This window comes from Aotus nancymaae, unplaced genomic scaffold (assembly GCF_030222135.1).
Source record: "Aotus nancymaae isolate 86718 unplaced genomic scaffold, 86718_ANA_hifiasm-v0.15.2.pri h1tg000029l, whole genome shotgun sequence".
NCBI lineage: Eukaryota > Metazoa > Chordata > Mammalia > Primates > Aotidae > Aotus > Aotus nancymaae.
Genome location: NW_026988442.1, coordinates 40893299 through 40909665, shown reverse-complemented (window position 1 = coordinate 40909665; position 16367 = coordinate 40893299). Strand labels below are relative to the sequence as shown.

Genomic DNA, 16367 nt, shown 5'->3' with positions numbered 1-16367 from the left:
GTACTGATGGGTTTTGGCTTTTTATCCAGTTAATAATATATATGAGTTTAATACTGCCATTTGATGCTAGCTGGATATATTTTTGGAAAGGCTGATACTGGTTGCTCCTTTATATGGATAGTGCTTCTTTCAGAAGCTTCTGCAAAGCAGGCCTGGTGATGGTGAAATCTCTAAGTACTTGCCTGTTTGCAAAAGATTTTATTTTTCCTTCGCTTTTGAAGCTCAGTTTGGCTGGATATGAAATTCTGGATTGAAAGTTCTTTTCTTTAAGGATGTTGAATATTGGCCCCCACTCTTTTCTGGCCTGTAGGGTTTCTGCTGAGAGATTTGCTGCGAGTCTAATAGGCTTCCCTTTGTGGGTAACCTGACCTTTCTCTCTGGCTGCTCTTAGTATTTTCTCCTTCATTTCAACCCTAATGAATCTGACGATTATGTGCCTTGGGGTTGGTCTTCTTGAGGAATATCTTTGTGGTGTTCTCTGTATTACCTGGAGTTGAATATTATCCTGCCTTACTAGGTTGGGAAAGTTTTCCTGAATATCCTAAAGAGTATTTTCCAACTTGGATTCATTCTCTTTGTCACATTCGGGTACACCTATCAAACGTAGATTAGGTCTTTTCACATAGTCCCATATTTCTTGGAGACTTTGCTCCTTCTTTTTTATCCTTTTTTCTCTTATCTTGACTTCTCGTTTTATTTCGTTAAGTTGGTCTTCGAACTCTGATATCCTTTCTTCTGCTTGATCAATTCGACTGTTAAAACTTGTGCATACTTCACAAAGTTCTCGTATTGTGTTTTTCAGCTCCATTAATTCAACTATATTCCTCTCTAAATTGTCTATTCTCGTTAGCATTTTGTCAAACCTTTTTTCAACGTTCTTAGTTTCTTTGCATTGGGTTAGAACAAGTTCTTTTAATTCACAGAAGTTTCTTATCATCCACCTTCTGAAGCCTACTTCTGTTAATGGAACGCACTCATTCTCCATCAGGGCTTGTTCCGTTGCTGATGAGGAACTGTGATCCCCTGTAGAGGGAGAGGCATTCTGATTTTGGGTATTCTCAGCCTTTTTACGCTGGTTTCTTCCCATCATTGTAAATTTATCCACCTGTCGTCTTTGTGATTTCCGACTTTCAAATTAGGTTTCTGAGTGGACGTCCAACTTGTTGATTCCCAGCGCCGAAATCTGAGCAATCCACTGCGCTGGCCAAAACAGCGGTGTTAAGATTGATGGTGCTTTTCTGCCTGGGAATCGGCCAAAAGGGGGCCCAGTCCTGCTCACTCTGCACCAAGAACTGCCGTGCTGAGGCGCCAGCAAAACTGCCACGCTGGCCACAAGAGTCTCCCTGGCGACCCGTGGGGCTCTTCCGCTGAGAATCGCCTGGTCCGTGAGCAACAGAAATTCGTCTGAAAGTGTGGTGTCCTCTCGTTCTCTGCACTTTCACTGGGAGCTACAATCCCGAGCTGCTAGTGGTCAGCCATCTTGGATCTCTCTCCCTTCACCCTCATTTTCAAAGGATATTTTTACTGATTACAAAATTTTGGGCTGATTGTTTTTTTTTTGCAAAACTTTCAAGACCTTGTTCCACTCTCTTCTGACATTCTGCTATAATTTTTAATTGTTAATTTTCTTAGACACAGGGTCTCACTGTGTCACCCAGGCTGGAGCGCAGTGGTATGATCATGGCTCACTGTAGCCTCGACCTCCCCAGGCCAAGGTGATCATCCTACCTCAGTTTCCAAAGTAGCTGGGACTACAGGTGCATGCCACCATGCCTGGCTAATTTTTGTATTTTTTTTTTTCTTAGAGACAGGGTCTCACCATGTGGCATGGGCTGGTCCTGCTATAATTTTTAATTTTTTTTCTATACATAATATGCTTCATGTCTCTGGCATGACTTTTAATCTTTGTTTTGAGATGTTTAATCTTTGTGTTTCAGAGGTTTGTCTGTGATGTGTTTTGGTGTGATTCTCTGGATATTCAGCCTGCTTCAGGTTTTCTGAGCTTCGTAGGTCTGTAGGTCCGTGTCTCTCATCAGATTGGGAGCATTTTGGCTGGTATTTGTTCAATTTTTTTTTTTCCATTTCAGTCTTACTTTATTCTGTGGGGGCTCCAGTGATGTGTATGTTAGGCCTGTTGATGCTGCCCTGCAGCTCTTTGAGCCTGTGTTCCTGGACTTGAGTCTTTTTTCTCTCTGTTTTCCAGACTGGATGATTTCTGCTAATCTGTCTACAGGGTCCTTGGTAGATGGATTTCTGCCATCTTCATTTGAAGTTTCCATTTGCTAATGTATTTTGCCATTCTAAGATTTCCATTTAGTTCTTTCTTATAGTTTATACATATTTGCTGAAATTCCCTCTCTGCTCTCTTATTGTGACCATATTTCCTCTATTTTGAGTTTATTTATTAAAGTTGTTTTATAAGGTTTTTGTCAAGTTCAGCACCTGGGCCATCTCACGTTCAGTTTCTCTCGGGTGCGACTCTCCTTGGTCTTGGGTCACACTTTCTTGTCTCCCTACACGGCTCATGATTGCCTGCGAGAAACTGGATTCTGTGATTTCCTTTTAAGAGTGTTGATTGTTGCGGGCAGTTGAGTTACTGGCTGACCATCTTGAGTTTGTGTGGCTTTTTCATTTTGTCCGTGAGGATCTGGGGAAAGGCCAAGGTGTTTCTCAAGTCCCTTTAACTTAGTGGGACTCAATTTGCAAACCCTGTCTTTCCTGTCTGGGTTTGGCTTTGGGCTTTGCTAAGGTAGGTCTTACTCCAGGGCGTGATCCTGACTTACAAGGAAAGGTCTTGCTGCTCGGGCAGGCTGGACTCTCATGTTTCTGGTCTTCCCGTGTACTCTGCCCGGCCCCTGGCTCCTCTGTTTTGCTCCCAGCCCCGTGGCAGCTGCTGTCTCCTGCACATTGGACAGTCCCTTTCGGTATGCAGGTGTACCCTGGGACAGGATCAGAGTAGTGACCTGATCAGGGCACAGCTCCGCCTCCCTACCAGGGCTGTTGGAAGCACGTGGGTGGGATGTCCCAGGCCTCAGTGCTGGGGCTCACCTGCCCAGATGCTAGCAGTGACCTCTAAGAAATGGCCACCTGGTGTGGAGAGGAGGTACTCCAGGTTTGATAGACACTGGAGTTTTGGCAATATGGTGTCCCAGAGGTTCAGAGAAATCCCTCCTGGGATAGTACAGGTTAAAATGTCAGGTACAATGTAGGAAGAAAATATAAACATCTTGTCCTTATAAATGCATGTGTGAGATGTAGATAAATTAGGGGGATTCTTCTTTGGGTCAGAAATAAGAGAAAGAACAGATTCCCAAGGCTAACACGGGCTGTGGCCGCTGTGTGGCTGGGAGTGTTGGCCCGTGACAGGAGGCCGCAGCAGGAACCTGCACTCACCTGGGTCTCTGCCTGAGTGCCCACTGGCTGTGAGGCCTGCAGCCCACACTGCAGATACAGTTGTAAACCAAGAAAGAGCTGAAATTCTGAACAATAACAACATGTATTGAGAAGAGCACTTAGAGTTAAGGACTCTTAGTATTTTGTGGCAGAGGTTAATGATACTGATTAGCCTTTTTTTCCTGGATTTCTTTGATTGCTAACTGAATTGTCACGTGGCGTAGACCTTGTAGCCCATCATCAGCTCAAGAACTAGAACGTTCACCTGAGAATCCCCCCACGCTCCACGTGCCCCACCACATCACAGCTGCTTTTACCTCCCTCTAAAAGTAACTGCTGCCCTGACTTTATCTTGAAGCCAGAAAGAAATGCCAGGGCATGACAATCCTTAGTTGCATAACCAAGACACGCTGGTCAGCCTTGCCGTGTTTTTCCCATTAAACTTGATTGAAAAGGAAACCTTAAAATTAAAAAAAAGGCTGTAGGTCCCTCCCACCCCGCCGGCACTTTCTTTTCCTTACAATGTGTTTGTTGAAGGACCAGGGCGTTTGGCCCAGGGCGTGTGCTGAGTCAGGGTTGCTGGCCGCACCCTTGGGGTGCGGCTCTGCCCGTTCCTCCGTCTTCTCAACTTCCTGCACGTTGGTGGCTGGACCCAGAGGTGACTCTGACTCTGGCTGCATCCCTGCGGCAGGATCCTGGGTGCTGGTGTGCCCCTCACCGGGAGGACACAGGTCTGGGCCAGGCACTCCGGGGATGGTGGCTGGTCATGCTTCATGCCGAGGGTCGCTAGTCCCTTGAGGTTGGAGACGGCGGTGCTCTTGGTCTGTGAGTTCTTTTCCTCTTCCTAGTTGGGGTGTTCTTTTGGAGACTCTTCCACCACTGCTGTTTGGCCACTTGGTGGGTACAGCTCATAGAGGGGACACGTGTGTTTCCTTTCATATACCCAGTTGAAGATAATGCGTCAGCTGCATGTCATCCTCAGAAGGTGACAAGCAGTTTTATTTTTTCTCATTGTAAACTCATTGTAAACTCAAGGGTTTACACTTCTCATCTTGGTTGCAGTTCAGATTGCGCCATCCTTTGCCAGTGGAAGCATCTCCAGCTTGATTCCTGAGTCATGCTGGGACGTGGTGCCAGCATCTTTGCCATCTGGACGTTAACATGTGTCAGGTGCACCTTAAGCTTTCCTGTTTCAGACCTGGAAATAGTCATTTCTCCAAGAACTGGTTTCTTATAGTGGGAGATGGTGTTTGAAGACCACTCTCTGGGACTAGGGCTGTCATCACCACTGGGGTGGGGAGTCCTTTTCAGTGGACAGAGCTAGGGAATGTGTGTAAAAACAGGGTCTCATGGGTTTATATGGAGAGTTCCAGTTCAGGTGGTTTAAATTCAGAGGTATAGGAGTTGCCTGCTTCAAAATGGCGTCTTTATCTTCTACAGTAAGAATTCTGGCTCCTGGCTGCCCCTGTGGCTTGGGGGCTGGGTAGTTGGCGGGGAGGGCAGAAGAGCGGGAGAGAAAAAAAAGAATCCTGGTTCTCATGGACATAGGAGATAATAGAGTTAAAATACCTCCTAACTTTGCATGTAGCCAGAGAACAAGAATATGGACACTCCAGTGTTCCCCACGGTGGTGGTGGGAACGGCTGGAAGCCGCTCGTGTGCTTTCTCCCTTGGCCCTGTTTTTTATTTTGTGTTGTATTTATGTTGTCGACACATGCAGCTGTTTTACACCATGAGCTCTCCCGTTGGCCCTCTTTGAGTTTTAGTGCCATAAATAATGATGTTTAATGCCATGACTTGTCTCTATGTTGTGTCTCTGTAGTCGTTTTGGTTTTTCCAAATCTCCTTCTCTGCTAGATTCTTTTGGAACACTTCATGCGAACAGCCTCTCCCAAGTTCCCACCTGCTGATGACTTTGTGCCCTTTGTACGTGAAGGTCCGTTTTGATAGGGGTAAATCCTCCACTCACGTTGTATTTCCTCAAGTGTCTTAAAGACGTTACTCTGAATTATTTCCTCCATAAAGTGTTGCTGTCCAAATCTGATGAGAGTCTCATTTGACTTCCTTTGTAGGCCATGCTTCTCCTCCCCGGGCGCCCTTCTCTTGCATGCCTGGGTATCCCACTGGCGCGCGTCCCGGGTCGGTCCTGTGGGCTGCCATCCTCAGGACTGGCTGTGCTCCTTCCGTGCTGTTCCCAGGCTCCTCAGGGAAGTCTGGTGCAACTGGCCGCACTCTTTCATGTCGTTTCAGGTCACCTTAGGGACATCTGGAATAATGATCCTTTGTGTTTGTTCTGTTCTCTTCTTTCTTTCCTCAGAGTCCTGTTTTCCACACGTTGGATCTTCTTTGCCTGCTAGAGCACTTTTTACAGTCTCTTAATTTTAAAAATCTCTGTCTCTCTTTTTTTTTTTTTAGGGACAGGGTCTTTATCACCCATGCTGGAGTGCAGTGGTGCAGTCACAGCTCCCTGCAGCTGTGACCTCCAGGGTTCAAGCAGGTCCTCCCACCTTGGCCTCCCTCAATGCTGCTGAGCCGCTGTGTCCAGCATAATTTCTCTCTCTTTTTTTTTTTTTTAATTTTTTGAGACAGGATCTCCCTCTGTTGCCCAGGCTGGAGTGCAGTGACTCTATCTTAGCGAGATCTCAGCTCACGGCAACCTCTGCCTCTCGAGTTCAAGTGATTCTCCTGCCTCAGCCTCCTGAGTAGCTGGGATTACAGGCATGTGCCACCACACCCAGCTAATTTTTTTGTATTTTTAGTAGAGATGGGGTTTCGCCATATTGGCCAGCCTGGTCTCAAAGTCCAGACCTCAAGGATTCGCCCACCTTGCCCTCCCAAAGTGCTGGGATTACAGGTGTGAGCCACCACGCCTGGCCTCATTTTTTGCCTTCTGTTTCTCTCAAGGCATCATTTGCCGTTTACCTGCCATTTGCGTATGCTTTTCTGAGGTCTTTTATGGCCCATGAGGATGCTCTTCTGCTTCTTTTCCTCTTTTTCTCTCATAGTAATCATCTGGGGTTTTACCTTGACGCTTTTCTGTTGCTAATTTTGACGTGAGTTTTGGTTTCTTGAACTTGTGACAGGACACGTGGCCTGCAGTGTTTGCTGACTCCATGGTGCTCCTCTGCGGTTACTTCCAGGTGTTGTTAGGAACGGGGCTCCTCAGTGTCTGGCTCTGGGGCCTGTGCATCTCCTGAGCATCCGGACCGTTCTTTGCCTCCCCGGTCCTGTCTTGCTCATTTCTGATTTCACTCAGCAGGTTCTCCTGCATGAGACCCTGTGCTGCAGGAGCCCTGGCAGGTGGGCGTGGGCATTTGCAGTGGCCAGGCTGCCTGCCCTGGTCCTCTCTTGCCCCAGGTTTGGCCGTGGCCCTTGGAGGGACCTGCCGCTCTTCCTGGAAGTCCCGCTGGCTGCTGGGTCCAGGCCTGTTGGGATCCAGTTCTGCAGCGCCCTTCAGGTGATGGCTGCTGTGGCTCATCTTCATCGGTTTTGTTCTCAGTGTTGTCTGCTGGGTTTTGGTTTTGCTATGGAGTTGCTCTTTTATGTGAAGCTTTGGGAAGATCCAGAAACTATGCTCCCCATCATCATCTTCCGGAATATATTAACTTTTAAAATGCTGTTCTTTTAGTTCGAAGTAGCTTTCAAATCTACAGAAAAGTTGCAAGAACAGAGCAAGGAGCTCCGTGCAGACTCTGGCATGTGAGCACCACGCCGCCTGCTTGGTCCTTGCTACACCATGTGTGTTTGCGTTCACGCCTGTATTTTTTTATGTGTATACTTTCAGCCTTGTTCTGACACGATGCCCAGCACCCTGAGTGCTCGTGTGGCCGATACCTTAGGTGGCTACCAGGCAGCCCTCCGGTCAGGCGCTCAGCACCGACGCTACCACCGCCAGCACGGCACTTTCTCCACAGCATGGTGGCCAGTTCCTGTGGCATGTATTGGCATTTCACAGGGCGTTCCCGCCTCACACGGATGCCCCATCCTTATCGTGCCTCCACCTATGGCCTCTGTTGTTCACTGCCTGCCCTTGTCGCCACCCCCGGGCTGCCCAGTTGTGGAGATGCTTCCGGCACCCCTTCTGGACCTGCTGGTTGCCTTCTGCTGGGAAGAGAGCTTTGCCCCTCCTCGTTGGTTTATTAGTTTGCTCATTCATTCATTCATTCATTCATTCGTTCACTCACTCACTCATTCATTCATTCATTGCTGTGGTGTGGATGCAGAGATCCCTCTTGTGTTTGTTAGGCTCTGATGAGCACTCTCATTTCTAGGCTTGGTTGGTGGCCGGGGTCTGCATCCTGTGACACCCCCTTGTCTGTGAGGTGCGGCATTCCTTAATGCCACGTGCAGTCCCTGCCCACTCTGCAGCTCCCCTGGAGCTCTGCTTCCTCTAGTGGAGTGTGGTGTTGAGAGGCCAGGATCTGGGCCCTTGGTGTGCTGATTGCTGGGGCCCCTACTTCCAGGCTGTGCCAGCAGCCAGAGCTCAGGACCCACGTGCATGTAGGGGAGTGTGTGGCATGTGCCTTCCGTGCCGAAGGGGTCCTGTGTGTTCGTGTTGATGCTCCGGTCCTAGCCTAGCACGTCAGGGCCTCTGTTTAGCCGACCGCCTTCCTTGCCTCTTAGTCCTTTCTCAGGCGATGCGGAACCTAGTTCCCATCATTCAGCATATCAGCGTAGTTGTTTTTTATTCAGCGTAACCAGCTTCCCAACCGTTTTGGCAGTTGGGGTCCCTGCACCAGGAGGGAGGATTGGAGGGGAAAGGCACATTGATGAGCTTTGGATGTGAGCGCTAACATGTGTGGAGTAGCCTCTAAGAAGAGTCAGGGAGCTCATCTCGTGTCCTCGCTCAAGAGAAGGGCCTGGGCGTGGGGCTGGGAGGCGCGTGGAGCACTGAGAAAGCTGGACCCGGAGGACCCAGGCGAGGCGCCGCCAGGTGGGTGAAGTGTGGCGTCGGCGTCTGTTTGGGGGGAGCAGTTCTTTCAGAGTTGTTCGGCTTGCCTTTTCTGAAGTTTCAGGATCTTTGTGTGTAGCCTGTGTAACAATTAACACAAAGTCCAGAATGTAAAATCTCTCAGACACCTTTCCTCATCAGAGACGGTGCTCGATAGTTCTTTTCTTTTTCTCTTTTTCCTTTAGGATATCTCTTAAGGGTAGGTCTTCTTTTCTTAACTTTTAATTTTGAATGAATTCTACACTTACAGGAAAGTTACGGAAGTGGTAGAGAGTTTCCATATATCCCTCACGCAGTTTTCCCTCATGTTAAACATGGCTATGATACTGTTCACTTTATAAAGACCTGATATGATTGTTTTTCCTGAGTTTAACTTTTTAAAAATTAATAAACTTTTTTAGAGCAGTTTTAGGTTCACGGAAAAAGGAGGGGAAAACAGTGAGACTTCCCGTGTACTCCTGCCCTGCAGGCGCGCAGCCTCCGTGCTGGCCGGTGGTGGATTTGTTAGAATCCACAAACCCACGTCAGCACGTCCTCCTCACCCAGCTTTCGTAGTTCCCACTGGGGCATACTCCTGGTGTGTATATTCTGTGGGTTTTGACAACTGTAGAGTGACGTGTTTCCACCCGTACCGTATCGTGCGGAGTTTTTCCGCTGCCCTGGATCCCCGGGTCCTCTGCCTGCTCATCCCTCCCCTCCTCTCAGCCCCGCCCCACGGATCTTGTGGCCCCTGGATCCCCGGGTCCTCTGCCTGCTCATCCCGCTGCTCCTCTCAGCCCCCACCCCACGGATCTTGTGGCCCCTGGATCCCCGGGTCCTCTGCCTGCTCATCCCGCTGCTCCTCTCAGCCCCCGCCCCACGGATCTTGTGGCCCCTGGATCCCCGGGTCCTCTGCCTGCTCATCCCTCTCCTCTTCTCAGCCCCGCCCCACGGATCTTGTGGCCCCTGGATCCCTGGGTCCTCTGCCTGCTCATCCCGCTCCTCTTCTCAGCCCCCGCCCCACGGATCTTGTGGCCCCTGGATCCCCAGATCCTCTGCCTGCTCATCCCTCTCCTCTTCTCAGCCCCTGCCCCACGGATCTTGTGGCCCCTGGATCCTCGGGTCCTCTGCCTGCTCATCCCTCTCCTCTTCTCAGCCCCTGCCCCACAGATCTTGTGGCCCCTGGATCCCCGGGTCCTCTGCCTGCTCGTCCCTCCCCTCCTCTCAGCCCCGCCCCACGGATCTTGTGGCCTCCATAGTTCAGCCTTTTCCAGAATGTCATGTGGTTGAAATTGTGCAGCTTCTGAAACTGGCTTCTTTCACTTAGGAATATGCACCTGAGCTCCTCCGTATTTTTTCATGGCTTGAGGGCTCATTTCTTTTCAGCATGGAGCACTGTTCCAACGTCTGAATGTGCCACAGTTTCTTTTACCCACTCACCTTCGGAAGCGCATTGTGGCTGCTTCCAAGTTCTGGCAATTACGAAGAAAGCTGGTGTGCACATCTGCGTGCAGGATTTCGTGTGGACATAAGTTTCAGCTCCTTTGGGTAAATACTGAGGAGCACGACTGCTGGCTCACGTGGTAAGAGCGCGTTCGGTTCTGTCAGAAGCCCAGCAGCCGCAGCGAAGAGGCCTGTTTCTCCACATCCTCGCCAGTGGTTGGTGTTGTCTGTGTTCTGGGTTTTGGCCGCTCTGGTGGGTGTGTGGTGGCATCATTTTAATTTGCATTTCCCTGTCGAGGGAGGACGTGGAGCATCTCCCTGTGTCTCGTTTGCCATCTGTAGGTGTTAGGTGAGGCATCTGTTCAGGTTGTTTTCTTATTGTTGAGTTTCAGGAGTTCTTGGTATATTTTGGATAACAGCCCATTATGAGATGTGTCTTTTGCAAATATTTTCTCCTTACTTAATTCTTACCAGTGTCCCCGACATCCTTTCCTGCCCCAGGACCCTCGCGGCTCTTCGGGCTCCTCCTCTTGGTGGCAGCTGCTTGGTCTTTCCTGGTCTTTGATGAACTTGACACTCTGGAGAGCACTGGTCCTTGCCTCATGGACGGCTCCTTAGTTTGTGTTTGCCTGGCGTCTCCTCGTGATGCCATCCAGGCTGTAGAATTTCAGCTAGAATGCCACAGGCCGGCTGGCATGTCCTCAGAGCGCTGGATTGGGAGGCAGGTGGCGTCCACCTGGCTGCTGCTGCTGCTGACTTTAAAGCTTGGTTCACGTGGGTTGGCAGGTCTTGCCACTGTCAAGTTGCCGTTTTTCTCTCTGTTGTAAGTAGCTCGAGGAGACACTTGGAGACACCGCTGATGCCGTTTCTCACATTCGCCCAGCTCTGGTTTGCGCTGTTTTCGCCTGACCTTCCCTCCTCTGCGCGTCTCGGTTCTGCGCTCCCGGCCTCCTGCCTCGCGTGGGTTCCTTACTGCGTTTCTACTGTCCCCTCCCTTGGACTGTTGCAGTCATTTCTGAGATAATTGTGTCTCTTCCTTACATTTCTTTCTTAAGTCCAGTCAACTCTTACTTCCTTTCGCTTTTGGTTTTGTATTTATATTTTTATTATTGTTATAACAATTTGTCTTCTAGTTTTTGAGGTTCCGATTTGAGGTGATTTTGATATCCTTAAGTGCACATTTAAGCAGATGTTACTGGATTGAGAGTGTTGTCTTAGTTTCCTCGTTCCAAGGTGCGTTTGTTGCTGATGTGTGTGGAGCCCCATTCTCTGACTCTTCTCTGTTTTTCTGGTGGCTCTGGATGGCTTTGCCGCCTCTGTCCCTTTGCCCTGGTGGCCTCAGGGTGTTTGCTGGATCTGTGGTTCCCTGGTGCCCTCTGCTGGCCGCATGGGGAAGTCCGGGTCTTGAACAGGTCCTTGGCGTCTGTGCAGGACCCACATCGTCCTCAGGTTCTCCTGGCCCTTTGCTGCAGTACCTGGCACTTTCCCTTTTCCTTCTGTTCTGCCTCACTACCACTTGCCAAACGGCTCCTCTCAGGACACGCCATGTTGCCTTGACGACCCTTTCCCATCTCATGCTCGGCAGTCCCTGCCCTGTGCTCTATGCTGACCTTCTCGGACCCCTCTCAGGCCCTCGGATTTGAGGTGGCTTAGCCTTTCAGCAGTGGCTTCCCACGAACCTGCCCCGCCGTGGCCTTGCAGGGAAGGGACTGGGGGGATCAGGCTTCAGCGTGTGTCGACTCTGCGCCGACTTGTGGTGATTTTGAAATCTAGGTGCCCTCGTCTGCACCCTGTGCAGACGGTGATGCTGGCGTAGACCTGGGTTCCTTGCTTGTGCTGAACTGTGATTGGAAGAAAGGCTGGGAGATGTCAGTTTGGCAGCCAGGTCATCCTCAGCCTCCCGAAAGTGGTGTTCACTCTCTAGGCTGTGTGTCCGAGTTTTTTGTTACTACTGCTCTTCTGGAAAATATGCTGCGATGACCTGGCGTCGCGTGTGACACCCTGTGAATGGTTAGGTATGGAGGGGGCGCGCATGCGTTCAGGGCAGAGCGCTGGAGTGCGTGCTGCACGGGCCATTGTACCTGCTGCCGAGGCGGCTGTGGGCGCAGCCATCGCCACCCATGGCTGGGGCTCTGTGGTGGTGGAGGAAAGGATGGGCTGGTGGGCTCCCACCCTAGGAGCAGACGTGCTCCTCCCGGACAGCCCAGGCGCTGCTGGCGTGGGGCCTGACGTTTGGGTGGCACAGACCCTGCACCAGGTGGATCTGTGGATGGCGACTCTTTGCACTGGGCTTCAACCTCAAGTGCCCATGGCACATGTGCAGGGTAGAGATCGCCTCCTCTCATTTGGCCCTTTTAAGAGCCCTGTGACGGGGCAGGGGGTGTCTGTGGCGCCATCTTTAGAAGCGGAGACCCGGCTCAGGGAGGGTTCACGTGGCATGTCCAAGGTCGTGGGGATTTATGTTTGCTCGCTTGCTTGCTTGTTTTCTGACCCCAGTGCCTGCACCTAGAAAACCCCAAGCCCCTGCGTTTTGAGTTGTTCAGGCCGAGGCCCCCAGGGCTTCGTGTCTGTGCTGCCCTCCTGGGTCTGTGTTGTCCCAGGCCCTGCTCTGCACCATCGCGCCTGCACGTGCCACAGTCCCTCTAGAGTGTCCATGGTGCCCTGGCCCTGGTCCCCACAGGTGGTTTGTCCTCCGGCCTCCCGTCGGTGTTGGAAGCCCTCACACTCCTCCCAGCAGGCTCCATGACCGGTCCCCCGGGCGTCTGTGCCCACCACGGGCACAGCCCATGAGGGGTTTCGATGAACCTAGGTAGGAAAGCCGCTGCCACTGCTGTGTAGGCTGGGCACAGAAGGCCCTGGTCCGCCGGCAGCCCCAGTCCTGAGAATGGAGGGACTCTGTCTTCAGAGCAGTTTAGCAGAGGACCCTCTGTGGTAGTCAGACTCCACATAGAATTCTGTGAGCAAAGACCCTGTGGGAAAGACAAGTGTGGACCCTCCTGCCTGGGGTGAGGTGGGTGGGGAAGCGGAGGGCACTGTGTAGACAGAGGCAGTCGGAGGATCAGGCAGGTGAGATTTGCGGGTAAGCTTGTTTTTCTTTTTTTCTTTTCTTTTCTTTTTTTTTTTTTTTTTTTAAGATTTAAGAAAAATTTAGTTGTATTTATAAAACTCATAGAACCTGGAGAATTTATGGTTTTCATTCATAGTTGCACTTTCAGAGCCTGGCACAGAAGCAGGGCCTGGCATCAGGTTCTCAGTGTGCCAGGCCTGGGTGTGGCCTCAGCCCCCAGCGGGCACCGCCTCGCTGGCACCCCTTGGTTGGTGCTGACACTTGCATTAGAATATCTTGATTTCTGACTCTCAGCATCCCTTAAATTGTGCTCCTAAGACGAGCGACTCACTTCCACCCCAGCCCTCTTTTTTGGCTGCTGAGCTATTATGAGGTAGGCACGTCAAGCCGCAGTCTGGAATCTATAGCAGGTGTCAGTGGGTCACAGCCTGTTTGGGTGGTGCCTCTGAGAGCCCCGCCCTCACTCTGCAAGCTGTCACCTGCCCAAGCTTGATCAGGTGTGGATCAGTTTGTAATCAGCGAGTGTGGCGCGTGCAGAGGCTTCAGTAGCAGAGGGACCCAGGGCGGATCTAAAGAAGGGCCCTCACAGCTCAGGGCATCTGAAGGGAGATGGGTTCCCTCTACTGTTTGAGTCTCACAGGAATAAAGAAAATGCTGTCGGTTAGAGACCATCACACAGGGCAACCGTGCTCCCAGCCCGAACTGACAGTGGCAGAGGGGGGATGGGAGGAAGGGCAGGATGAGGGACAGGATGAGGGCACCAGGTCGGGGCAGCTGGGCCTTGCCTGCAGCTGCCCACAGCATGGCTCCCATGGCACACAGAGCAGAATCTGTTACTTCCAGCATCTTAACTTTGGTTGAGAACGTACTGTAAAGATGCCATCATAATCTTTGTACTTAAATATACGTGAGCAACTTTAACCCCCAGAGCAGGTCTTGGTTTTCAGCCAAATGGGGAAACGGCAGCTGTTGGGAGTTTGGCATGTGCCCGCTGGCTGGTGTCGTGCAGGTGTTGTCTGCTGAAACCACGGGAACGCTCCACAAGAACTGGCACCCAGCAGCTACGCTTCTCCAAACAGGAAGGCATCTGAGGCGACTCAGGACACAGCTGGTCACCTGGAGGGGCTGGCGGAGGCAGGGTCTCTGCAGCCAGGGCCCAGCCAGAGGCCCGGGGATCACTGTGGGAACCACTGAGCAATCCAGCCTTCTCAGCTGACCCAGCACACCCAGTCCCAGCCGAGCCGAGCCCACCCAGTGCAGGAATTCAGCAGCCAAGCAGGGATGACACACAGAGACCTAGTATGGCTTCTATGCCCTCTGCTGTGGTCGCATGGAGGGTGGCCCTGGGGCTGCTCAGCCATCCGCCTTGGGCAGGTACCACCCTCTGGTCCGTCCTCAGCCCCGGGCCTGGTCTGAGCACTGTGGGGCGTTGGGCAGTGTCTGAGTCTGCCCTATCCTGAAGGCACACCGTGGGGCCTCCTGCCCTCACCCCTGCTCCTGTGGGCCTGCCGGAAGGGGCCTGGCCGGGCCTGGCCTCCTCTGGCATCAGGGTACTTGGGACAGCCAACAGGCACCCCTTGCCAGCCCCTCTTCGAGCCCCGCTAACACAACTGTCTTCTCCTTTTTCGTCACCAGGGGTCGGGCCCCGGCTCAGTGGTCCCAGGCAGCTCGGGTGTTGGAACCCCCAGGCAGTTCACACGACAAAGAATCACGCGGGTCAACCTCAGGGACCTCATATTTTGTTTAGAAAATGAACGCGAGACAAGCCATTCACTGCTGCTCTACAAAGCATTCCTTAAGTGACACAGGAGGACGCCTGGGGACTTTTTATATATTTGCAGATTACGCCTTTTTGTAACAAGCAAATGGGATATTGTTTAAAAAAACAGCCACCTCTTTACAATGGAACAGTTTTATATTCCTGTTTCTAAATCAGCTCTTCAGTGTGAAAGAAAATACGTTTCTGTAAGAGAGAGAACACAAAGGCCTGTGGATACTCTTAAAAGGACAATTAAATCTTAACTCATCTTGATTGAGTGGCCTTCTTGCCAAACAAGCCATATATAAAGACTGATGGAATCGTTAGCAAATAATTAGCTGCCCTCTGTCAACTCATAGTAGTTTCTGCATTATTTGTGCATTTTGGTTTAGTTCTACCTAACTTACTACATAGGTGTTTGTCTACAGCCGATGACCTCATTTCCTTTATTTTATTTTTGTAATAGTCAGTTGGCAAAGCAAACTGATTTTTTAGACTATTTATCTTCCCCTCTCCTCGCCACTCCTCCCCTGCCCTCCCCTCTGCTGAGAGTCCTGCAGGAGGACACAGTTCATCGTGGCACCCCCACCTCAGAGTGTAATCACATTTCTGCTTAGTAGAGGCAGAGCCCAGCAAAGGTGGGCTCCTTCTGAATGTGTGGTCAGCATCTGTACAAATGCATTTTATTTGCTATAGTTTGTAAAGCTGTAAAGTTAAAAGAGATGAAAACCTTTTCAGCATAAATATATTTTACTTGCACTGTGTTTTTTTAGCTAAAAGTGAAAACCTAGATTAAATAAAATCAAAGTTGAGAAGAATCATCAAGACTGTTTCTCGGTGTGAATCAAGTGTTGAAAAATGGTTGGTGTATTTTGTCAGTAACTGTACATACTTTGGCACATGACAGAATGGCTGTGTAAACTAGAACTATTTTGCTAAGACACTGTATGCAAGCCTTGGGCCGACTTGACAGGCGTCCAGAGCAAAGCCCCTTCTTTGTACCTATTTTTTTATTACAAATATACTAATTGGTTCTTTATATTTTCAGAGGTTATTGTATGAAATTGTCTATTGATAGTACTTTTATGACTGTAAATACTCCGGCTTTCTCCGTGTGAATTCTCACGTTAGACTTTAATTCGAGCGCGTGTGAACTGAATGCTGATCAGTATTTTTTATCAACACCTGAGAACTGTTACACCTTTTATTTTGTCTTTTAGGAAATCCCTGTCTTTCCATTTTTTCATGTAAATTTTGCACAGTTACTTGTTCATATGTAAATATTTTACTTTCAAAAATGAAGTTTTTAATTGCTATTGTTTTATATAGGATTGAAAGAAAATTAACTCCTTTATTAAAAACAACTTTATCTGTATTTGTTTTGCCTGTTTTTCCCCAGTTTTCCAGTCTTAGATTCTGCTTACTGGACTCCACTCTGGCTCTGCTGAGGTGCTGCTTTCTGAACCACCTGAGCCCCAGTAGAGCCGGGAGAAAGAACTTTCTCTGTGAGGACAGGGCCGAGCTGCCTTGTGTGGAGGCTGAGGGCTGGAGGCTGCGCTACCTTCTGTTCTCGCAGGTGGAGATGAGCTGGGCACAGCTGGGAGGGGCGGGGGGGGGCCCAGGGCAGGGGGAGGTGGACACAGAAGCACACCTGGTGAGCCCAGCTGAGGCGCCCAGAGGGCCCCAGCCCTCCTCCTGTGGCAAAAGAAGGGGTCTCCAGGGTGGCTCATGGTACAAGTTGGCCCTGACAGGTCGCAGCTCCTGGTGGGCCCTCA

At 50.5% G+C, this 16367-nt stretch overlaps 1 protein-coding gene across 1 annotated transcript in view; it reads left to right on the top strand.

The window, feature by feature from the left end:
* Positions 1 to 15967, top strand: part of TAF4 (TATA-box binding protein associated factor 4) — an 82923-nt gene extending 66956 nt beyond the window's left edge. The window contains 1 exon segment of the mRNA XM_021672436.2: positions 14469 to 15967. Within this exon segment, the coding sequence (XP_021528111.2) occupies positions 14469 to 14636 (168 nt within the window). The 3' untranslated portion in view covers positions 14637 to 15967.
* The last annotated feature ends 400 nt before the right edge of the window (positions 15968 to 16367 follow it).